Below are 26,343 nucleotides of genomic sequence, written 5' to 3'. Positions count from 1 at the left end.
TTAAGAACTATGATGATCACATAACATTTCATCCACACTGGGGCATTTTTGAGAGTGAAAGAGGTATTCTGAATAATTATACAAGAACAAAAGGAATAAATATGAATTGTACTGGGCAAACTAAATGTAAAATTCTTATTTAAAATATGTATTTAATTTAAAAGTATGATTAGGTGATTATTATTATTTAAAATTTGGAATAGATTTGATCTGGAACATTTTTTCCTCTTAACTGACATGTGTTAATCCTTTAATAATCTAAAGTTGGAGAACGACTCCATTTTGTCCTTTTAGTTTCACCTTTACACTTTATTTGTCAGAATACTGAATAAATCACTTGAAGAAAGAGATAAAATGAAGATGATAAATCTCTAATTCATGACATTCACCAGGGGTTAAATGAACATATAGCTTTTCAAAGAAGAATTATTCTTCAAAGTCCAGGAGAAGATATTTCATTTTACCTTAGCTTCCAATACAGAAATTGGGATCAAATCCAATAAAAACTTTGATGGCCAGTAAAAAAATGAAGCATTATGAAAATAAGGACAACAGAAGGAGGTGACAGCCTTGCTATGGAAGAGAACTCCCAGATTATAACAGGTCAGTGGACCTCTACACAAAGCCACAGTATTCAGCTATTATTCACACAGGTACCACACTGTGATTCTTACAGATTGATACCTTTGCTCATTATCCTCTTGACTGCACACAAAAAACAATAAATTTAACCTAATAATGTCTGGAAAAACTTCCACTACAAATATAAAGTATTATTTACAAAATAATAAAAAAACACCTGTATTTTATTCTAATTGGTTTTTGTTTCTAATAATTGATGGGTTTTACTGTAAACAACACACTAGGGCAACTGACTTTGAGAATAAAGAAAAATAATGGATTTCAGGCTTCAAATGTGGGATTTGGAAACAGTGCTTTGTCAAGTTTCTTAGTTCCCACAGAAAGCCGCACTGTAGGGCTGAGGGTAGATAGACAGTAGACAATGGATATCCATTTTTTAGTTTTCTACAGTCCTATGATTTTAAAAAATGTGGTCAATGCAAGAAGATGAACTATCTCATGCATGACCATTATACATAAGAGGTCAAAGGAGTCTTTCTTTGTTAAATGACTCCTAAACCTCTACTGAATTAAATCCAAGGAAATTGCAATGGCACATAAGGCCCTCCCTGTGGTCTGGCGCTATCCCTCATTTCCCTGTTAACTGCTTGTAGCCAGCTACATCATGCCTCCAAGCTTTTACTTCTGCTCTTCCTTATGTTCAAACATATTTCCTACCTTCTATTCATTGGCCAAACACTTGCGATACAGCAAAATTTAGCTTGGGGTAATTTCCAGAAAAATCTTCCCCAAGTCTGTCCTCAGATTCATTTAAATGTACCTATTCTCTGCTTCATCAGCCCTTAGGTGTCTTTCTGTTAGCAGTTGATATGTTTACTATATTTGATTTATTGACTTATATGACACTTCACTTTCTAGACTATAATTTTTTTAAGGACAAAGGACCACTAAGTAAACAAAAGATCTGGTATGTAAAAGATAATGAGGTCCTAACAAAACATGTTCAAATTAGATATAAAATTAAGTGTGTGTCTACGTATAATTGTTGTCGTTTCACTGACAGATAGTTAAGCCAGACAACCATTTCTTAGCAACTGCATCTTGATAAAGTAAAAAAAAAGTAGTGTTAGCTTAGATAAACCTAAATTTGAATCTCAATTCTGCTGCTTCTTAGTGATGTACTCTGAGCCAATCGCTTACTCTCTCTGATCTTTAGTTTTCACATTTGCACTGATTAGCATACTACTAAGGTTGTGACTACAATTCAATGAAAATTGTACATAAATGCTCAGTAAGCTTCCTTATAATACTTCCTTTTCCTTTACCAATTTTAAATTTTAAAAATTCCATAAGGCTTGCATATCTATCATGTTTTTTTAAATATATTTTATTGATTTTTTACAGAGAGGAAGGGAGAGGGATAGAGAGTTAGAAACATCGATGAGAGAGAAACATCGATCAGCTGACTCCTGCACACTCCCTACTGGGTATATGCCCACAACCAAGGTACATGCCCTTTGCCGGAATCGAACCTGGGACCCTTAAGACCGCAGGCTGACGCTCTATCCACTGAGGCAAACCGGTTAGGGCAGTCTATCATGTTTTTTTATGTATAGATAAGAAAAAGCTATATAACACACAGTAGACTTACTCTATTTCATTTCTTATGTCTGTTCTATTACTTAGAATGCCCTTCTCTCAGCCCATTTCTACTTGGTAAATATCTTCCTTCACTGACCCGCTCAAATGTTACATTCTAAACGAAGCCTATCAGAATTAATTGACAGATCATCTGCATGTTCACAGTACCTTCAAATGATTTTATCATGAAAAATGAAATGTTATTATGCCAAAATTATAATGCCAAATGGATTTCCCTCATTGAAATTTTTTTCAGTCTAGGATCATCTATCAAAATTTTAAATAGTGAGATATATTAAAAGAATTTCTAGACAACTGAGATTTTTTAAAAATATATTTTATTGATTTTGTACAGAGAGGAAGGGAGAGGAATAGTTAGAAACATCGATGAGTGAGAAACGTCGATTAGCTGCCTCCTGCACACCCTCTACTGGGGATGTGCCCACAACCAAGGTACATGCCCTTGACCAGAACTGAACCAGGGACCCTTAATCCGCAGGCCAACGTTCTACCCACTGAGCCAAACCGGTTAGGGCATGAGATCTTTTTTTTTTTTTAATGCTAGAAAAAATGTCATATAAAAATAATATTTTTGCCCAGCTGGTGTGGCTCAGTGGTTGAGCGTCGACCTATGAACCAGAAGGTCACAGTTCGATTCCTGGTCAGGGCACATGCCTGGATTATGGGCTCAATCCCCAGTGTGGAGTGTGAAGGAGACAGACAGTTAATGATGCTCTCTCATCATAGATGTTTCTATTTCTCTCTCCCTCTCCCTTCCTCTCTGAAATCAATAAAATATATATGTAAAATAATAATAATAATATTTTAATAAAATAAAATATAAATCCATGCACATTTAAAATATATTCATTGGTTAAGTTTCATGAATAAAAATTAACAGCTTTTAGTAAAAATAGTTAAAGATGTAATAAAGGGCAGCATGTAGAATTATATACATTTGACCAAAGCATTTATTACATATAAAAATATTCAGTATTTGAATCGCACTGTAATATAAAAAGTTAAAGAAAAGCAACAATGGATTAAAACTGCTGCACTTACTGTTTAAATAAAAAATTGGTTAACTGCTGTCCAAATTCATTTTAATTTTTATAACATTAAAGTGCCTGCAGTAGCCTCTACAGGTTTTTTTTATTAGCAATTTATAAACACAAGGAAATAAGAAATTAATTTACCTTAATAACCAAATCAAATTTCTGGTAAAAGTCTCTGTTTACTGGCTCCAGGAGACTAAGTTCTGCAGTCCTGGGATGCATATGGAAAAATCGTGGGTAATCCTCAGGAGTCCCTGAAAGACATTGAGGTTTCAGCACATAATTGAGAACAATAAGTAATATGTTTATCTGCTATATCTATTTCCCTTCATTAACTGAGGAACAAAATCATAATTTCATTAGTAAATTAAGTTTCAAAATTATGCAGTCTAGGGAAAGCAGATGCAAATGTGGTATATAATTAATTAGTTTATGAGCAAGAGGATGAAAAATATGTTATGTTTGGATGATTTTCCAAATATCCTTTATTAAGAGGGCTCTTTAATTATTTGAAACTTCATCACATAAAAAGAGATATTAAGTGTATAGAGGGCAAATTTTGAATTCTAAAATTGTATTTTAATGGTGCATAAATCTTAATTATAGCTTGCATGGGTCTTTCAACATATATTGTAACAAACAATAACTGGTAATTTGTACCAAATATCAAGATGCTTGGAAATTAAAATCACCATATTCTGTTCCAGCTGGCCAAATTTTTTTAAAGATAAGAATCAAGCTAACTACATCAATTATATACAAAATATTTTAGCCCAGCCGGCATGGCTCAGTGATTAAGCATTGACCTATGAACCAGGAGGTCACAGATTCCAGGTCAGGGCACATGTCAGAGGGGGGGAGGGGTGGATCCCCAGTTGGGGAAGGCATGCAGGAGGCAGCCAATCAATGACTCTCTCTCATCATTGATGTTTCTATCTCTCTCTTCCTCTCCCTTCCTCTCTGAAATCAATAAAAATATATTTTAAAAATATTTTAAATACTACATAAAATATTTTCATGATACTTTTAATGTCTAGAGATGATATTTCTTCAATGTAGATATTTGAATGAGTTGAAATACATTTCTTCTTACAGAAATGTCCTTCAATTGTATTATCTACCTTTGTATACTGCAACATTATTATAATATTTTTCCCAACTTGAAGAAAAAGTAAACATTAAATCATATAACTGTAGAGTATATGAATTTGGCCAAACAATAATCATAAGAATAAAATAACATGGCTTCCAATTATTGAAGCCTACTCTGTGGTATATGCTTTATGTAAGTAATCACTAATAACTCTGTAAATCATTTTCATTTACAGTGGAGGACTAGGGAGCTTTCAGATATTAAATAACTTGTCCAAAGTCAAAGAGACAATGTAATATAGAACTTGCATCAATCCAGTTTGCCAGAATCCAAACATATGCAAAAATGAGTTAATTGCTACTAGTCCTTTGCTTCAACTCTGAGATAAGAAAAGAAATTCTCCTTTGCTTCAACTCTGAGATAAGAAAAGAAATTCTCCGTTGCTTCAACTATGAGATAAGAAAAGAAATTCTGAGACAAGCAAACAAAAATAGAAGAAAAAAATTATACCAGTAAAATAGACTTGAAAATTTAGAATAAGTCAAAATTGTGCATGAAAATTTAGCATGTGATAATAGAGTCACTTTAAAACGGTAGGAAAAATTTAATGAGAGCTTTCATCTAATAGGAGAGCCATACAGAAAATGACAAAAATCACATCCATTCTTCATACACAATACTGGAGTAAACTCTAGATGGAGAAACAATACAAGTGCTAGTAATAGATAAAAACATGAACTCTATTCTCAAATGAGAGTGGGCTTATTTTTTCTATGAATCAAAATAAAAAAGCAGTAAGTGAAAAGAGATAATTTTGATAACATTACCAAATTACATGGTAAGACAAAATAAACAAAGTAAAACCACAAGTGACAAAGTAGGGGAAATTATTGTAATTTACATCAGAGGCAAAAGGTTTATATCCCTAATGTATTAAGATTCACAAATTAGTAAAGAAAAATATCAATAATAAATTTAAAACAGGTTTCAGTACAATGAAGTAATTAGTTATGCAAATAATAATAATGATAAAACTATGAGAGTATTTGCTTAGGAAGTTTTCAATATTCAGTATTTTTGGAAGTGTCAATGAAGTACTGATGGGGTGGTCATAATAATCTGGCTGGTTTTAATAATCTGGCCACTCAGTGTAATTTTGTTACATCAACTGAAAAGAGTAGAGATTGAATTTAAAGGACCAAAGTTTGGGGTTTTTTTTTGTATTAAACTGGTATAAATTCAAGTTAGAGTGTTATAACTTTAGGATGTTATTGCAATCCCTATGGAAAAGACAAAGAAAATAGTTATAGGATATATGCAAAAGGAAATAAGAAATGAATTTAAACATTGCACTACAAAAAATCAACAAAACAGAAGTTACACAGGAAATGAAGGATGAAAAAGCTATAAGACATTAAAAACAAAGAGCAAAATGACAAAGGTCCCTTTTTTCAGTAACTATTTTAAATGTAAATGAATCAAACTCTATAATCAACACATAATTCATCTAAAATGTTGCTTCTTCCAGAACACCTCCAAAGCTTTGGGTTTTCTCCATCTAGTTCTCATCTTGATTTTAATTTTTGGGTTAAAAGTATTCTATTCTCCTGATAGTCAACTCCTTGGCTACCCCTTTCAATAACAAAAATTTTGTCAATAATTTTAATCATGGCTTCCTCTATGCTTTAAAAGCACATTTTTTGTATAATATTATTCCTATGATAGATATTACCTCTAACTTCTTGTTATTTTCTCCCATTAGTTTTAGGTTTATTGTTTATTCTTTAAGCTATTCAATTTTCTTTGTGCATTTTTGATAACTCTAATGGAAAACAATAAACTCCATTTCTCATAATTCCATGTTTTTCATATCACCTTAGGTAAAAGTCCATTCCCTTTGCAAACTTACTTTTAAGCTATTCTTGACAAATAAACTCCATTTTCTTATGCAAAATATTGCCAACAATTCTATAATCCCCTCTCAAAAAAAAATCTCAAATTCTCTTTTACTTGTCTCTTAAGAAAACTAAATTACTACATTAGTTGCCAATTCTCAACTTAGGTGAATTCTACAAAGATTTGCCTGGGTTGTTTTTCTCATGCATTTGTATGGCAGGACTTCAAAGAGTACTGCATGCATCAGAAAGACCAAGATCCTATCCCAGAATCTCTGAAAAGGAAGGTCAGGAATGTACACTTTGAATAACCTCAGGTGAATCTCATGGCCTCTAAAGTTTGAGAACCACCATGTTAGGGTAGATGAAATATTCACATCTGTGATTTACAGATAATAACAAATACAAAACCATGAACTGAATTTTTGCAAATCATACTATCATTTTGCTGACTAGATGGGTTCAAATCACCAAACCCCTCCCCTACATTTTTCCATATATCGTCCATGTGATTCTACCTTGCCTATGTCATTAGCTCCTTACTCAGTCTTGTCCTTTCATACTTGTACCACTATTATAACCTCCTAAATCTTCTAATATTCCATTCAGTTATCATCACTGAAATAAATGTCAAAAATCCAGTTTAATCTCACAATTATTAAGATAAAAGTTACTCATTGTTTACTGTGGTCATCCCCAAAGTGTAATTGAGTGTAATTAAAACAAAACATCAAATTACTATTTTTTTATTTAGTGATGCAATTTACATACAATAAAATGCACGTTAGCTTCAATGTTTTTGAGCAATTGTACGGACCCATGTAACTACCACCCTTATTAAAACTTTAATTTTATCTTATCCCAAAATACCACAAAATCAGCTTAAATAATTAATATGCAGACTGACTATTTGTGGTATGTTTGTAGGGACACAGGCAAGAAGTCTTGAGGGAGGTGAGGCGATTATACAGCGTGGAAGGGTTGACAGATGCTCTCTCCCATCTGTTTGCTTGCAGCACATTGCTGTGGGTTTGGGTTTACATTTGGCAAGTTTAAGTGATCTGTGTTTTGTAGTATTCATTTTCCACCAAGCTAATATTCACAAAATGAATAAGTTGTTGGGAAATTTCTTCAGTGAACCTGAGATTAAAGATAACACTAAAAGTAAACACCAAGAAAGTGGTGGGAGACTTACTTCCCATCTCCTAGTGTAAGGCCTTAATCATCAAGTTATTAAATCAAATCATAAAGATTCAAGCAGACCTGAAATAATGTTAGACTGACAATTTTTAACCAATTAATAGAATTATTGGAAATGTGGGTTTATATCTAATGTAATAAATAATAATCAGTGCTTTATGCAATTATTAGGCATTAAAATATTAACTAATGATAGCAATACATGTATACTTTTAAATATTAGAGGGCTTACTCAAACTTATTTTTAATGCTTGGGATGAAGGATCAAAACAAATTATTTAATAAAATAAACAAGAGGGTTCTTGTCTATGAAAAAACAACATACTCACAAAAAGAAATTACTTGAAACAGATCAGAAATGGCTGCGGTTTTTTTTTTTTTTTTGCTTCCCATCAAGGAGCCTATTATCCATCTCCTTGAATCTGAGATGACCTCACTTGCTTTGGGAACTAGATGGTAGTGGAAGTTATTCTGTTCCAGTTCCGGGACTAAGCTGGAACAGGCAGTTTTCACTTTTACTCTCTTAGAAGCCAACAACCAATGCTGCAAAGAAGACTACTGAATGAGGGAGGCCAAATGGAGAGAAGGGGCTAGTAACCACCTTGGATGTTCAGTTCCAGCTGAACGCAAACATTAGAGTAGCCTCAACTACACCATGTAAATAAAGCAGAACTACTCAGTTGATTCCAATCAACCTACAAGAACAGGAGAAATAATGAATCTTTGTCATTTCAGGTCACTAATCTTTAGAGTGCTTTATTGTACAGTAACAGATCACTAATACGCCACCCACTGTCTCTTCAGCTTCCCTTATATTTCTCCAACTTGCATTGTTTTCATATTTTGACAAATTTTGGTTCACTTCCAGTTACTTATCCCGGACTTACCATTTTTCCCATTGGCTGTCATATGTAAATGACTGGAATAACAAACCAAGTGAAGTATTGAGGAGGATAAATCTTTCCTATAAACCCTGCCCATAAACATCTGTGCCATTACATGAGAAAAAAATAGCTTCTTACTGTACATATTTAAGTCACTGAGTTTTGGAGGCTCTTTATAAAAGCATTCCAACTTTGTCCTTTACTAATATATGTCCTACCTATCTCATTACTGTCAATAATATGTTCATCTATGAATTCATTCTATTCTCTAATTTTTAGGGGAATCTATTTTTATGAGTTCCAGTTTTTGTGGCTTATTATTCTGTACTATGTGACCCTTCTGTGCAAAAGTACAAGAAGTTTAAAAAGTGTTCAGAAATTAATAGTTTTCTAAAAGAATTTTCAGAGTAAGCTATAAAAATATGACTGGAATTTATCTCAGTAAATATTATATATAGAGTTGAAGAAACATCTCCCAATAATGTGTGCCATAAAATCAAACTTTTTTCTCACTTAAAGGATAACAATAATAAAAATAATCCACAATACTCCATCTTATTTGCTAGTAATGAGTTCCTGGTAAAAGAGAAAAATAATCCAGAAATCCAAAAAGAAAAAGAAGAAAACAGTTGCTAATTTGGTGGAGTTTATTTAAAATTAGAGTAAAATTGTAGAGAATAGAAGGCATGAAGAAATGCACCACTAGGCTATATGCAAGGTTACTTAATGTTTAAAAGGCCAGAATGTGGAAAAGAATATTGATACAATCGTGTGTGTGTGTGTGTGTGTGTGTGTGTGTGTGTGCGCTGCTTCTCTTACCATTCTTGTATGACTTAGGAAACATGCTTTATTTTTTTCCTAATGGTAATAACAACATCAACTGACATTATTTGAGCACTAACTTTTTCCAAATACTAGCATATTTATATAATTAGATCAAATCCTCCAAACCTTTTTATAGAAAGATCAATTTTGATCAACCCTATTTTAAAGAGGAGCAATCTGAAGCAGAGTGGTTAGTAATTTACCTAATATTACATGTTGGAAAGCATTAAAGTCAGAATTTGAACATAGGCAGTAAAAATACAGAAGCTACATTCTCTACACCTATCATGCCTGCCTTCTAGAAATTTAAGTACTATGAAAGGATATCATTTTACTTAACATAGCTGTGAAAGCAAATTTACTGTTAGAGCAGTGGTTCTCAACCTTCTGGCCCTTTAAATACAGTTCCTCATGTTGTGACCCAACCATAAAATTATTTTCGTTGCTACTTCATAACTGTAATGTTGCTACTCTTATGAATCATAATGTAAATATCTGATATGCAGGATGGTCTTAGGTGACCCTGTGAAAGGGTCGTTCGACCGCCAAAGGGGTCGCGACCCACAGGTTGAGAACCGCTGTGTTAGAGGTTATGTTCATTCTTTAGGACTATCCACCATCCTACAATTAGAGATTGATGGAACTTATCAGTATGTCATTTTTATGCTCTGATTTCTACATTGGTTCCTCATTGCACTCAGAGCAAAATACAGAGATTATTAATATTCAAAACTCCATATTTTCTGGCCTCCTCGTATTGCTCACCCCCTCTTTATATTTATTCTTCACTCACTACTCTTCAGTGCTCCTGGCCTCCTTGATGTTTCTGAAACAAACCAGGCAAACTCCAGCTTTCATCTCTGCCTTCCCACATATCAACATCCCTAACTCCTTCAACTTCTATAAGACTGTGTTCAAATCTCACCTCTTTAATGAAGCATATCCTGATCATCTTATTTAATACTGCAATTTATTTTGCAACACCTCTTCTGTACTTCCAATCCTGTTCACCCAGCTCTTTTATTTTCCATAGCTCTGACCACCATATATCTTTTATAAATACATGTAATTTATTCATTTGTTTATTATATGAATTATTCATTGCCTGTCTCTGCTTCCAGAAAACCAACTTTACAACATAAGGAATGTGTCTTGCTCCATAGAGTAGTTGCTCTTTTATTTAAAGAAAGAATACATTAAATTTTATTTTTGTTAATCCTCACCTGAGGATATTTTTTCCATTTATTTTTAGAGAGAGTGTGAAAGGGAGGGGGAGAGACAGAGAGTTACACCAATGTGAGAGATATACATCGATTGGTTGCCTCCCGCACACTCCCTGACTGGGGCCAGGGATTTAGCTTGCAACTGAGGTACACACCCTTGACTGGAATCAAAATCGAGATCCTTCAGTCCACAGGTCAACATTCTAGCCACTGAGCCAAACTGGCTAGGGCAATATATGTAATTATTAAATGTGAAAAACCCTACAAATGTCAGTGGATACCAGCCCACTCTGAGTAACATGCCTCCCCAAGACTATCTTTAAATTTCATCCTTTGGACTTCACACATGCTGCATTATCTATCTATTTGTCTGCCATTTTCTGCCCAGAAATCCCAGTCTTTCTGCTGAAATAACTCATCCTGAGTAATTCTCTTAGAAAACCTTAGCACTCTTCTCCAATAAGCCCACAAGATATGTCTCATACTTTATTGATAATAGTGCTTAAAGCTATGCGCATTATTTTACCTTTTGACCTGTCTTCAGTCATATGCTCTATCTCACCTTAGCTTAGAACAGTTAACTCTCACAGTCCTATCTACGGCATCTAGTGCAGCGATTGACATACTCTGAAGCCTTCAGTTAATTACATGAAAAATGCCTGTTTCTGTTTATCTATGAGAAGAGTCCTATAGACTTAAAGGAGGCTCATGCTTATGCTCAAAAGAGCTTTTTAAAGATTTAATAGTCTAATCTCAGCCACTGGTGTATGATATATTCTAGAGACCAAAGGCTTGGGACAAAATTACTTGAGTTTTCTTTACCAATAGCATTTTTAAGTAGAATGTAGCATCATATTTTGAAATCTAAGGTCTGCAGGTTATTGTGTTCTTATGTATGTGTGCATACATGTAGCTGGGGCCTGGGAATAGAAAGAGGTTGAGGGTAATGTTGAATTCCATTGAATAGTTATTTTCAAGCATACTTCAAAAGCAACACTTCCTTTGTAAAGAGATGTATGGTCTGTCTCAGACACATCTGTCTATCCAGAGACTAAAAACCTTGCAAAGCAGCAGCATCCATATTTTAGCAAAAGCAGTTCATGTGGGGAAAAAAGCAATTTGGGTAACATAATCAAGTTCTCATCATTTTTTCTTTTGGTACAATTAGCAGTATCTGCACAAGGATGGATTAAGACAGCTTCTGTGAAATTTTTCAAGAAAAAATTAGCCAAGGGAATAATGTATTATGTACCCTTAGGCTAATTATGATCCTTCTCTTTCTCCCATATGGCTCCAAATGCCCTTATTTAATCAGCCATATATTTTCAGAATTATGTATCTGCACCCACCAATGATAAAATACTGGTAGAGCAAACAGTGTAAGTTTTTCATTTTTTTTTTCTCAGAGAATTCTTTAGGAGGTGATATTGAAGAAAACACCAATATGTAAATTAATCTTTTATTTTTTTAAGTTGTTTTACTGCTTCAGTAAAAGTTTTTCTCTTTGTTCTACACATTTTACTGAAACTAATTCTGAGAGAGAAAAAAATATCTGTACATTTATTTATACTTAATAATAACAATAATTTCCAAAAAGAAAATATTAATATTTGTTATTAAAGTTGTTTACTCTGATTTGAGACAAGTTTTTTTTCCTACATGATTCCAGAGTGATAACTGAAAGTATAAAATGTTAGCAGATACAAACCAACAAGGATGGAATAGAGGATGCCCGGCCTATCTGATGGCGGCTGAATATTCCGGTCCTGATCAATGGCTTGGATGGGTGGGGTAACGATGATGGGGTTCAGTTCTTCCTGAAAAAGATAAAGTCAGAGAGTTTAGTTCAGCTTCATTCCTAATACCTTATGAAAAATTGACATTCAGATATTAGAGTGTGGACAGCTAAATGACGACTGAGCCAGTAGTTTAACTCAGGTTTTAATATTGGTAATATAACACCTTAGGCTGGTTAATTTTGAATCTGAAGGAGCAAGGTGTCCTCCAAGTCGAAATAAAAAGACATAGTAATTACATGATAGAACTTTATACTAGGAATTCCTCCTAAAATGAAAGCAAGGGAGAGAGATATCAATAAATTTTGAATTTTCTCTAGATCTTATCAAAAGAAATATAAAACTACCAAGTATTGCTATTATCTTTTATTTAAGAGTGGCAAGCATTTTTCTATGAAGGACCAGATAATAATGATGTGTAGGCTTTGTCAGGCATACAGTCTCTGTTGCAGCTTCTCAACTTTGCCATTGTAAAAGAAGAGCAACAAGTGGACATGACTGTGTTGCAATAAAACTTTAATTATAAAAACAGTGGTGAATAGGACATAGGTTGTTAACACTGGTACTAGATTATAATGGGTATGCTGAAAACAAAAACAAATGTGCACTATGCAGAGATAAGCTTGGGAAATATTTTATAAAATATAATTTGAAAAAGTTAATCTACTACAGGTCTTTTCAGAGGCTTAAGTGTGTTAATTTGCATAATGATTACCTAAGTAGAAGGTATTATCAGCACATTTTCTAGAACCACACATTAGCATCTCTTTGAACTAATACCCTTAGGACACAGTTTGGGTTTAAGTCTTTGAAACCTTTAGTCCAAACATGTAAGTGGTAATTATAAGGGAAAATAAACTGCATCTCAATATCTGACAGTTTCACGTTCTAACGAATTAGTATACTGTTCTTTTCTATTAGTTCTTCTCAAGTAATAGACCTTGAAACATATGTGCTCTTATACAAAATCAGTAGTTTACAATCCTAGCAGAAACATACAATTCTGGTGTGCTAAGAAAGAGTAATGATATTAAACCATTATTTACAATATTAAATTTTATTAAGTTACATTATTATTGTTATACATATATGTTAAGTATAAGTATACAACTAAGTTATATTAAGTCAGCGGTTCTCAACCTGTGGGTCGCGACCCCTTTGGGGGTCGAACGACCCTTTCACAGGGGTCACCTAAGACCATCCTGCATACCAGATATTTACATTATGATTCATAACAGTAGCAAAATTACAGTTATGAAGTAGCAACGAAAATAATTTTATGGTTTGGTCACAACATGAGGAACTGTATTTAAAGGGCCAGAAGGTTGAGAACCACTGTATTAAGTTATTGAAGTTGGAATAATTAAAGATAATCATTGACCAATAATTTGGAGCTCTTATACATCTTAGTAGCTCTGTTGAGATCGTAATCGCTAATGGGCTCTCAGTGGTTTACACGCTATCAATATTTTACTAAAAATAAAGAGCTCTAGGTAGGGATAACTTACCAATGTTCCATTCACTTCCCTAACTGTGGATTTGGAACTATGAAATGCCAACCAATATCAAATTTACTCAATTAAATCCAGATGACTGCTGTTCTCACACAACACTCTTCCTAAACTCTTTCCCTCACTACCTGTTTCTGCGCCTCTTCCTCTCCATTTTACTTTCTCCCTATCCCTTCACCTCTCTACCTGCCTTTCCACCCCCCCACACATGTACCTTTCCAATTATCTGTTGACTTTCTTTATAGTACCTGTATTTCTCTATAAAATGAAAAAAAAATCCAATGCTGTTCAAAGTACATATGTTTGAATGTAGGAGTTACGGGTTGATCAGCTCTTCCTAGCCATTTCTCAAAGGAATCTGATGGTGTCAGCCAATGTCAGCTTATAGCTGAGCTACATTACTCCTGGTTCAACTAATTAACTCTGCAGTAACTTTTCCAAAAGTGTGAATCTTCTCAGATCTTGAGAGACATTACAAATCTCAGGAGTTTCTGAAATCCCATCTTATTTCCCATGGTCAGGGCACTATACCAAGGGTTCCTAATTAGACTCCAACTTTTTGAAATAACTTAATTACTTACCTATTTTTTTTTTAAATTGACTCTGAGCTGGTCTGTTAGAGCTAAATGTGAACAGATCACGATGTTAGGATGTCCCTGCTAATTACCTTCACTGTGCTTATTTCTGTGGCACTTTTCAGTAACCAACACATAAGAGGTATTAGAGTTTTGGTAGTCATGTAGTTTAAAAATCCTCTTTCTATACTATATAAAATTGTTGGAATAAACAATGGAGTTTTAATCATATTCTTTAGAGTTACATAAACAATAAAAAGTAAAAATAACATAGCAAACAACCAAGAGGGAGGAAAAAGTGCTAATTAAATTCCTCATTTTTTTCATATATCATATAGTGAAAACTGAAGAAATAAAAGAAACACATGTGCTATTTAGAACTGTGTTGATAATCATCAGAAAAATAAAAAATGGAAATAGAAAACTGTAAACATCTCAGGAGAGTTAGTTTGGAAAACTAACTGTAATTGTCTTAAATAACTTATTAGAACTGAAATTTTGTCCTATAATACCAACAGCTAATCTAAAAAACAAAAAAGGCTTTTTCTTATGTTACTATTTATGAGTTTTCCAGAAAACCCAGAGTTAATGGTAAATATAATGCATTCTCAAATATGATTTCTAAGATTATTACCCAAAGCAATTGTGATATTTGAATCTTGAGAATTTTTGACACTAGTAATACAGTCATATATTATATAATTAGAGGCCTGATGCACAAAGATTCATTCCTTCCCCTAGCTTCCGGCACCAGCTTCCCTCCGGCACCCAGGACCTGGGCCTTTGCTCTCGCCACCACCTTTTGCCTTCACTCTGGCCTTGCCACCCTCCTGTAGCTCCCTCCACCCCCCGCCGCCCCTCATAGCGGGTGTCCTGCCCCTACTCAGCTGCTCTGCGCGTGTGCATGTGCGATGACCAGAGGCCTGGAGCGGCCGGGGTGGGGCAGAACACCTGTGTCGCAACAAGGCAAGCGCCCTGGTCCAGCCACTGCCGTTTTTGTTGCGTCAATTTGCATATTCCCTCCTTGTTGACTATGGGCACTGCTATCTTTGTCATGAAGTGATGGTCAATTTGCATATTTTGTCTTTATTAGATAGGATGACATTATAGTTAACACTGGACTTCATATAAGTTAGTGGTCCCAAAAGAATATAGTGGGGCTGAACAATTCCTATAGCCTAGTGATGCAGTAGCCCACCATAACATCATAGTGCAAGTATTACTAATTTGTGCCTTCTCAGTCTATAATAGTAATGCTACCTTAGGGCTATAAATGCCTGAGGGCACTCATCTGGACCCATGGAGCTGCCCACAGACATAGTCTGTCTTTTTTCTTAAATTTATCTTTATTGTTGAAAGTATTACAGATGTCCCCTTTGTTTGCTTTCCCATTGACCCCCTCCACCCTGCACCCACCCCTCCCAGGACTTTACCACTCTATTGTCTGCGTCCCTGGGCTATGCATATATGTATATATGCATATAAGTTCTCTGTTAATCAACTGCCCTCCCTATGCCCCCCACCTGCCCAATCCCCCACCCCTGTCTTCCCTCTGAAATTCCTGTTTGTTCCATGTTTCTATGTTGCTGGATCTATTTTATTCATCGGGTTTTTGTTTGTTTGTTTGTTTGTTTCCCATTAGATTTCACATTAGAGTAAGATCATGACATAGTTCCTTTCAAAACCAATGTTACCACTGGACTGACCCTGGGAATTTATTATGCTTTCAAGACACCCTTCAGAGATAACCATTAGGAAACTTTGAAGAAAGAATAAAGTTTATTACTTACTATCCATGGGCCATACAAGGCAAACCAAGGGGCACACAGGGAGGCCACAGGTAGAGAAAAAGAGTGAGCATGTACAGGGACCGGGGTCTGCTTTTACTGGCGAGGAAGGTGGGACCTAGGGTTTCAAGGGCTCACTCTTTATTGGTGAATTTAAAACATAGGAGCAGGAATTCAAAGGGCAGAATGAGAAAAAAATACAAGTAGCCCAAATGGTCAGTTATTGCAATAACCACGATCTCTATAATAAAGGTGCCTCGGTGGGACAAGGCATCCTGACCTTCTAGTTCTATGACAGGCAAACTGTTTATTGGAAATGTCCAGCTTTGAAGTGGAGGCCTGAACAATAAAACCTTAGTAGTAAATCAAGCCCTTGCATTACAAGAAGAAAAGCCAAGTTTGAGGATTCGCACTACAGTCACTCCTGTGGTTGTGAAGATCTTGGTATAAACAGACCTACCGCTCTGCCAAAGGTATAAAAGTATAGCACATACAGTTGCAGTAGGAGGCTATCCCATCTAGGTTTGGGCAAGTGCACTCTTTGACTTCCCCACAACAAGGAAATCACCTAATGATGCATTCCTCAGAACACATCCCAATTGTTAAGTGGTGCATCACGATACATAACATTAAAGGGTACTGTGTTTTGTTTAGGATGGTACTGTTTCATATTTAGTATATATTTTTCATAAAGATAACTAACATTTATCTTAGAAAACAATATGTGTATTCCTTAGAAGAAACAACATAGATAACATGCATCATTTTTTGAACTTTTCCAACAAAATTTCTATAGTAGATACAATCGGGCATTGAAAGGTGTACATATAAGCAAGAAAAACCCAAAGGGAAACTACTCCTTAAAATAAACAAAAGTTGTAATTATTTGCAATGTTTACCAAATAGTCCATACTTAATACACTTTTATCAATTTGTATTCTTAGTGAAATATCCAACCTGGTAAGAGATCACTACTCTCAAGTAGACTTGATTCTACCTACTACTAAGAAAATAGTACAGCGGTACTACTAAAAGAACAACATCCTCAATTCTTATGAAAATGCAAGTAATTCAGAAATGTATTTCTTTTGAAGAGCAGGTTATCTGCATGTGGATAGCAATGACTGTTCTTATTCTTCTCCTATCCCCCTCATTTCACTTAGCTTCAAATTTTACTGTTTGGATTACAGAGGAACAATACACTGAAGAAATTAGAAACTTACCCATGGCTCAAATTTGCTTGGGTATCCTTAAGGAATAGATCACAATGTTCCTCCATCCTGGTATAATTGTCATAATTACCTCTTTACCTAAAGCTATATTGGCTTGTGGGCAGAAAATATCTTAACTGTGTTTGTAACCCACAACCTAGTGCCTGAGAATTTTCAGCATATTTTCTTAATCAAGTTGAATTCCAGAAGATCCATAAAAAAGCCATCCAGATACTAGAATTCTATTGTACCTTGCCTCAAAAGCAAACATGCTTTCTTTGTAGTCTCCTTTATATATATATATTTGCATATAACTTTTTATTTTATTTTTACTTATTTATCTTTATTGTTGAAAGTATTACAGATGTCCCCCCCCCATTAACTCTCTCCTCCCCTTGTTCCCCTCCCCAAGCCTTCACTGCACTATTGTCTGTGTCCATGGGTTATGCATATATGCATATAAGTTCTGTGGTTAATCTCGTCCCGTCCTCCCCTCACTCCCCTACCCTCTGAAAACCATCAGTCTGTTGTACGCTTCCATGTCTCTGGATCTATATTATTGGTCAGGTTATTTTGTTACTTAGATTCTACATATACATGAGAGCATGTGATATTTGTCTTTCTCTGACTGGCTTATTTCACTTAGCATAATAATCTCCAGGTCTCTCCATGCTGTCTCAAAGGGTAAGAGCTCCTTTTTTATAACTGCACAGTATTCCATTGTATAAATGTACCAAAGCTTTTTTTTTTATCCACTTATCTACTGAGGGCACTTGGACTGCTTCCAGATCTTAGCTATTGTAATTAATGCTGCTATAATCATAGGGGTGCATATATTCTTTCAGTTGAATAAGAGTGGTGAAAATGGACATCCCTATCTTGTCCCTGATTTTAAAGGAAATGTTTTAATTTTCCCCATTGAGTATGATGTTATCTGTGGTTTTGTCATGTATGGTCTTCATTACGGTGAGACTAGGGGCCCAGTGCACAAATTCATGCACCTTGAAAGGAACTGTAGGCCACGAGGCTGCAGTGGGCACAGGGGCGGGTCTCAGCCCATCCTCTGTGCCCCCACCTGGCCCCTCCTGCTGTGGCCCCCAGTTCCGTCTGCCAGCAGCCCCGTTCCCATTGCCACCGCTCCCCTGCTCACCTGCTCCACCATCCCACTGCGGCCAACACCCACCATGTTCTGCACTCTGCCGCCTGCTGCCAACACCTTCCATGTTCTGCATGCGCCCCCTGCTGGTCAGCACACATCATAGCGACCAGTCGTTTGGTTGTTCAGTTGTTCCTCTGTTCAGTTTATTTGCATATTAGGGTTTTATATAGATATAGATATGTTCCTTCTTTTCCCACTTTGCTGAGAGTTTTTATCATAGATGGGTGCTGGATTTTGTCAAATGCTTTTTATGTATATATTGATATGAGAATGATTTTTATTCTAAATTTTGTTTATGTGATGTACCATGTTAATTGACTTGCACTATTGAATCCCAGGAATAAATTGAACTTGACCATGGTGTGTGATCTTTTTAATGTATTGATGGATCTGGTTTGCTAATATTTTATTGAGGATTTTAGTGTCTACATTCATCAGGGATGTTGGCCTATAATTTTCTTTATTTATAGTGTCCTGATCTGGTTCTGGAATTAGAATAATGCTGGGCTCAAAAATGAGCTTGGGAGTCTTTCCTCCTCTTGAATTTTTAGAATAGTTTGAGGTTAGGTGTTAGTTCTTTTTTGATCTATGAAGTTTAGGATTGTATGTGTGTAGGTGAAAACTAGATATTTGAAAGACATGCATTGACTTAAAAAAAGAAATTAGACCCCCCTAAAATTTTGGATTTATGGAAAACTAACCACAAAATTAAGGGAGATGAAGATGATACAATGCCAAACAAGGAAATACTATTTAACTGCATTTGTTAATGTTTCTAATGAACATGAACACACACACACACACACACACACACACACACACCACAAAACTACCACCCTTATAAATGAAATTTGAGAATTCAGAACCATGTTCCTATTTTTTATATTATATTTTCTTTAAGAATTATTTTAGATTCCTTTATTCAATTACATATATAGCTATATGCTTAGATATAGAAAGTAAAGTTTTATTGGTTTATGTTTAGATTTTATTTTGTTTTATTGGTTTTAAAAGCCATGTCTAAATATATATCATGATTTAGTTATTTTTAAAGTAGTTCATTTTTACTCAACAGTCAAGTGACATGTCTTTGAAGTTATTTTCAGTAAAGTATGTGAGTTCTTTTATGTAAGAATATTAATTACTTCATAACTGAAAATTTGACTAAATTTCAGGTTCTCTAATCATAAACTTTTCCTCCATTTGCAAACCTCACTCTATTGTCTTCTAGCTTCAATTACTAGGGATAATAAATCAAAGTTCTACCTAATATTTGGTTCCTTTAAGTTTTTTTTTATTTGGTAAAAATTTGCTTTTGTCTTGAAATAAACATAGGATATTGCAATTTCCTAAAGTATTAGTCTCTTTACCTTAACTTTGTTTCATGCTTTGAACACTTTCAATATGCATGCATAAGGGCTTTGTAAAATTCCAATGGATTTTTTTCTTTCTACTATATCTTTGTTATTGCAGTACCTCACAATGCCTGTTTTCTTTATTATCACAAATTGATTATACTTTTATCTTTCCATCTGATATTCATTGTTCCATTCCTCCTGTCAATTATTCTGTAGTCTAGTAGAATTCTCAAACATGTAATGGTGTACTTCAATATGGTAAGAATATTCTTTTGTTAACCAGGTTAATACAGTCTGAGTCTTGCCTTTCAAGTGAGCTAGTTTCAGCGAGTGAGCTTCCCTCCTTTCTGATCTATAAAATAAAGAGAGTACTATTACCTTCTTTACTTAGAGTTGTGGAAACTAACTAAAGAAATGCTTGTAAAAACCTACTGAAAACTCCTAGCAAGTTATAAAACTGTATTAGTTATTATTAGTTACTAACAATATTGCAATTTCTGGTTTTATGTTTTCTGTCTTTAATCTCTTTAGTTTTATTATTTCAGTTATGTTTTTCCTTCTCTATCAGTATATTTATTTCTTCTTTATTGAGTTTTACTTGCAACTCATACTTTTTAAAAATAAGTAACTTGTATTTTTTCCAATAAATCTTCTTAAAGACTTTTTTTTCTCTTTTTCTCTTTAAGAAAAATGTTTTCCTCAAGCCCTGGTTGGTGTGGCCCAGTTGTTTGAGCATCCTCCCATGCATCAAAGTCACTGGTTCAATTCCTTGTCAGGGCACATACCTGAGTTGAGGGCTGGATCCCCACTAGGGAGTATGCAGGAGGTAGCTGATCGATGTTTCTCTCTCTCTCCCTCTCCCGTCCTTTCTCTATCTCGAAAATCAATAATAACATATTTTTTAAAAAATGTTCTCCTCAAATGCTACCAAATCTTTCATGTTCTTCAAGTATGTTTGAATAGTGTCTGAGACAGATGACTGATGCCTGTGCAATTGTAAAGCTCCCATATTTCTGTGGTAGTGACCTGAAAATCAACCTTTATCACTGCCTGAACTTTTTTTTCACCCTCTCTTTCAAGACTGCAGCAATCTAACACTACTACGGACATAGATTCCTTGTTTTTAGCGTTGATGCAACTTTTCATCTTTTTTTATACCCCGACAAGTATTTCAGTAAGGCCATGAATAAAGATAAAGCAGATACCCAAAGCTATCTGCCATATCAATCAAGACCTTTTTACTCTCGGTTTATGAGCAGGAAAATGACAAGATAAAAGAGGTGTTAGATAAAGCTATGTTTTTATCTGTGAATGAGATTGACACTTTGAGATAAATATTTCTACTCCAACTTTTCCCAATAGAAGGATAATTGCTCATTTCTCACTATTCTCGCATTATTCTTTCACTTGCATTAGACTGTTGCTCAGAACTTGCACATTCTCAGTTTATCACAGTATATTATAGAGCAGTGCAGTCCAGAGGAAAGCAGGCTGCCATCAGAGCGAGAAAGACCAAAGTCTGAAATTATGCTCTAAGCTTATTAAGTATATGAATACTTAATCTTTTTGAAATTCAGTATTCTAAGTGTATAATAGTAACATTAATTTATATCAAATTATATGAATTAATATCATATTCATTTAATCACAAAGCTCTTCTCAACTTAAAATAAAGTAACTTTTTAGAGTCCCTTGCAGTAACTGTCCCAGGTTAACATTCAATAAATATCAGTTGTTAAAGGTCTAATTATTCTACTTATGTGTTCTGATCTAGGATATATAAATACATCAAACAGGACCATTAATATCTCTTGCATTGTTAGTGACTTACTTGGAATCTTATTGATTAGACATTTATTCCATATGAGAATATCAAAGTTATGACATTTTTCCTACATATTTTTGGGTGTGTCTTGACAAAGTAGACTTTACGGTCAGCAGATTAAAAAAACTTCTACTAATAGTAATAATAATGATAATATCTTTGACAAAGCACAATGCCTGGCACCTTGTAGATGCTTCATGAACATTAAGGATCTTGACAATTTGGTGACAGCAGTGAATCATATCTTTTATTCATTTATAGTTCTATATAATGCATAGTACAGACCATGTAATAATGGATCCACAAAATGCACTCTTGCTGTTTGAAGTAATGGCATGGTTTACAGTGTCACTTATGGAATCATTCCTGAACTTTGCCACAATGTGCACTATGTTAGCTAGCAGCAGCATTTAACTTCTGTATTTGTTCCCCTAGTTTCCAAATTCTACTCTTACAATGTTATTGTGAATTGAATGGAAATTCAAATTTCAATGAAAAAGAATTTCATTTTCAGATGCTTCTAAGAAGGTGGAAATGTTCGCTATAAAACGTTTATTGAAAATAATAATAATTCATAGTATTATTTTGATATTTGAGCCCTATATGTCCCTATCTGCAAGTTACTGTCAAATGGAGACTTGTCAAGAACATTGATAAACTATTTTATTATTTAAAAACAAAAATTGTTTTTGTTGTCTTATAAATCTGGACTAATGAAGAAGAAACATTAGTGATTAGTAGCTTGATTTTTATATACACAATTTAACTTTTAGAAATATGTATTAATTAATTTTGTCATCTTTATTTATATTAAAATATTTATAGACATACATTAAATTTTGCTAATAATTAAATGGCATAAGTAACTTTTCATGACTTTTTAAAAAACTATTACTGCATTACTTTTTAACCTGGTTCATAGATATCAAATAATGTATTTTTAATTTAGCAGACCCTATAGCCATTTAATACTAGCTAGAGAAAAAGATGTTCATGGCATTTTCCATTATATTTAGTCTGATATGTTGAAAAATTCTTAGAGATAGAATCCACTTGTGCATCAGCTTTAGGAAAAGTAGACTAGCAGTAATTATACCCACACTCCCAGTATTCTTATGAAATTAATAAAATGGGGGATATTTATAAGTAATTTTTGATGAACAGTATCATCATGCATATTATATCCCAGGTATTGAAAAGACTAAACTTATCCTATTGGATGTTGATTTGGAACATAGAATACTTTAAACTTGATTCCTTTCATGTTATTGAATGTTGGGTGAAGAAAAAGAAGCATCCTTTTGTTACCAATAGGACCTAGGCCTCACCCCAAAGTTATTCTGCATGACCTAAACAGTGAGGAGAAGAAGTATAAAGATTATGCAAGCCTTCTTTTAACACAAAGAAAATTTACAGAACAACACTCAAATGGAAATTCACAGCAGGATACACCAGTACAATAAGGTTCTAATGCTTTATAGAACTGTATCACCTGAATTTCTTAAAAATATAAGTTGAGCAAAAAAAAAAGTTTCTCTTTTTGTGATAGACAGACTTGGCGGGATTGTATCTACCTCACTGAACAGTAAAAACACTTGCCAGAACACGTCTAATAAGAGCCTATAGCATTATTTCCCATGCACACTTTAGTACTGAACTCCCACAGCCAGCTTCTGAATCACAAACAGAACATAAAATTTCCCCAAACGAAACCATTAGCAACATTTAATTCCTCTAGCATCCTGAAGGGCCCAGGAAGACCTGGATCATTTAGTGGAACCACAAACTGAAACACTTGTTTTCCATGTTTGAAAGGAGTGTGACCCAGGCTTGTATTCAGACTTCTATTTGTCCTTGAAGTAGGACTACTGCCTTAAACCACGACAGGGGAGCCTTTGATAACTCTGGATGCTGATGCCTGCAGGGCACTGATAGATGCTTCATAAATCTTTTTTTTCAAATGGCATTCTTGATATGTGCCCCCAGGGTCTCTTGGAAGCATCTGCTAAACTTTTCAATTTTTCTCCAGAAGTTCAATGTAATAGTTTTTCTCCCCTGTTGCTAGCGGTAAGTTTGTCTTTCACACAGAATGCATTTATTTCCCGCGGTATTGACCATAACACTTGCATTGGAAGCATTTGTTTAAAATTAAAAAGTAAAAACAAAAATGTAGTTGTTGGGCTAGATCTCAGAAAGCGAATATAATCAAAATGCATTTGGATAGCTCTAAATAATCTGAATTTTGGGAAAATATCTCAGGAAAATTTTATATACAACTAGAGGCCCGGTGCACAAAATTCGTGCAGGGGAGTGGGGGCCTCAGCCAAGCCTGCACCCTTTCACAGTCCAGGAGCCCTCAGGGGATGTCCGACTACATTTTAAAAAAAAATCACCCTGTACTTAATTTTCTTACTAACTCCTCCTTTTAAACTCCTCTTAGACTCACATTCTGTTTCCTCCTTTTATTTAACTATTTTCCTGGCCTCACCCCATTTTAGCATCCTTCTCTTTCCTGCTTTCTTTCCCTCCCTCCCTTTGAACCTCCTGCGGCCCCTCTCTTTCCCTCTCTCCTCCCTTTTCTCCCTTCATTCCCCGTGTCTGTCTCCTTCTTACTTCTGACCCCTCCCCCCCATTCATCTTTCCCTTGTGAGCCTGAACCCTGCCTCCCTCCCTCCTTCCCTATTATTACCCCCTGCCCCCCGCCATGTTCACTGATTTCACTTTTAAACCTTCCCCTTTTCTCTCTGGGACCTGCTTCCAGCCCTGCCTGAGTGCACTTTGATATTAAAGCTTCCATTTGGGAGGTGTTAACCCCCAGCCCAGGGCCCAGTCCCAGCCAGGCCTTCACCAACCACACTTCCCCGGCCTCCCCACCGCCATCCTTCTCCCATTCCCCGCCCTGGATGCCCCAACTTCTAGTCAACAAAGTACACTTAACGCGCCATCATCCTAACCCTGGCCAGTGTCTTTGGGGTCCAGCTCTTGGGGATGAAAGCAGTATCCTCCTTAGTATCCAACTCCACCCCAGTAAGCTATGCCTCCCCTCCCAGTGCAGGGCGCTCAGCCCAGTGAGGGTGGCCAAGGCCCGCGTGGCCCGGGCACTGCTGCCGTGGAGCAGGAGTGCCTCCGCCCAGAAGGACACTGACTGTCCACCCCTTTGTCCCAGTGGCCCACGCCGGGGGTCACCACCCTCCTCCCCCATCTGGGCCAGGCTCCCCACTCTGTGCCACCTGTGCCCCGACCCTCACTGGGCACAGCTTCTCCACTCCCCCCCCACGGGTGCCACCCCTTCCTGTGTGCAGCCCCGCATTTCCTTCCCTTTTCCATTCCTGCATCTTTTTCTTGTTCCCTTTCTGTATTTCTGTTTCTCCTCTCGGCCTGTCTGCATGCCGGCCTGCCTTCCTCTCCCTCTCCTTTCTTATCCCCTCCTATCGCATCCTATCCTTCCTCCCCTGGGCCTCACAGCTGCCTGAGCAGGGGGCGGGGACACAGCCTGCTGAACCGTTATGTGATGGCGTTCCGGACAATTTGCATATTCCTCTATCATTAGTATAGATAACAATTTATGCAAATCACATACCCTTCTAATTATTTCTGACAACCCTTTCTTCTTTGGACCTTTATTTCTTTCTCCACCTTCTTAAATAAGAGAGATGATGGGCAATGTCTCACAGGAAAAAGTATATGCATATTACCTCTTTTATAACCTTACCTCTTTTATGACTCTTTACATTACATTTAAACTTGTACTGGCCAACTTTCACAACTTAGGACTTCCTTAGGTGTTCCTTTTATTCTTATGGTTGCAAACCATGATTGCAACAGTTTTGATGAAATATTTCCAAATCTCAAAATGTGAATAATTGGACAGCACACTTTCAGAATCCTATTGCTAAGTTCATATGCAAAAATACCTTTCCAAAATAAAGTATTCAAACTAGTAGAAAGGTTTCAAAAGACATCCACAGACCCACAACTGAACTGAATGTATATGTTGTTTTTCAACTGAATTCAGTTAAGTGGTGAACAAGCGCAGTAACAAGTAGATGAGTAATTAAGTACAGTGAAAAATGAAGTTTAAAATGGAAAAGGAATTTGAACTATTTCATAATGACCTAATTTAAAAAAAACAGGGAATTAAAAACAATTAAATTTATGTGAAAAAGGAATCAGAGGATCAGCTTTACTTAGAAAATACTGGAGATAGCTTGTCATAATAAATTTAACACACAGCTACTTATTCAAAGCAGGAAAAAGATGGAAAGTAGAATAACACTTATTGTGCCTGACTCTATATATTTAATTTTCATAAAGGCATTGTTACAAAACCTCTCAAAAATCTCCAGTGTGGTATAGTTTAGGTCAGTATCTGACTTTAAAGGCTGGTTTTTGAAACTTTTTGACTTTCCACCCTTATGTGGGTGAGGCCATTATTTCTGGTCCTTGTTTTCCTGCCTGAATGTACCTCCCACTACTGTGTCTCTCATTCCCAGACAACTAGCATCTCTGGCTTTCTTTTTCTCTGCTTTTCAAAATAGTTTAGTGGCAAATTAAATAATAATAGTCAGAGAACCTTTTTTTTGTAATATAGGTCTACCAATCAGCTGAATGGAATTATTTTTGTGAGGAAGGTAAGATTTCATTTAATTTGGGTTCAACCTTAGTGTTATTTATCATAGAATAGATTGCAAATGTTTATCTGTAAAATATATGTATGTATATA

General features: G+C 35.4%; 1 protein-coding gene across 1 annotated transcript in view; it reads right to left on the bottom strand.

Annotated features, from left to right (window-relative positions):
- Positions 1–26,343, bottom strand: part of PCDH15 (protocadherin-related 15) — a 567,795-nt gene that overhangs the window by 284,274 nt on the left and 257,178 nt on the right. Inside the window, exons 9-10 of the mRNA XM_014547486.1 lie at positions 12,107–12,215; positions 3,420–3,532 (exon numbers count right to left, since the gene is read on the bottom strand). Coding sequence (XP_014402972.1) covers positions 3,420–3,532; positions 12,107–12,215 — 222 coding nt within the window. The remainder of the gene's footprint in view (positions 1–3,419; positions 3,533–12,106; positions 12,216–26,343) is intronic.

Source organism: Myotis brandtii, unplaced genomic scaffold (genome assembly GCF_000412655.1).
Source record: "Myotis brandtii unplaced genomic scaffold, ASM41265v1 scaffold475, whole genome shotgun sequence".
NCBI lineage: Eukaryota > Metazoa > Chordata > Mammalia > Chiroptera > Vespertilionidae > Myotis > Myotis brandtii.
This window is presented reverse-complemented; position numbering and strand designations above follow the sequence as displayed.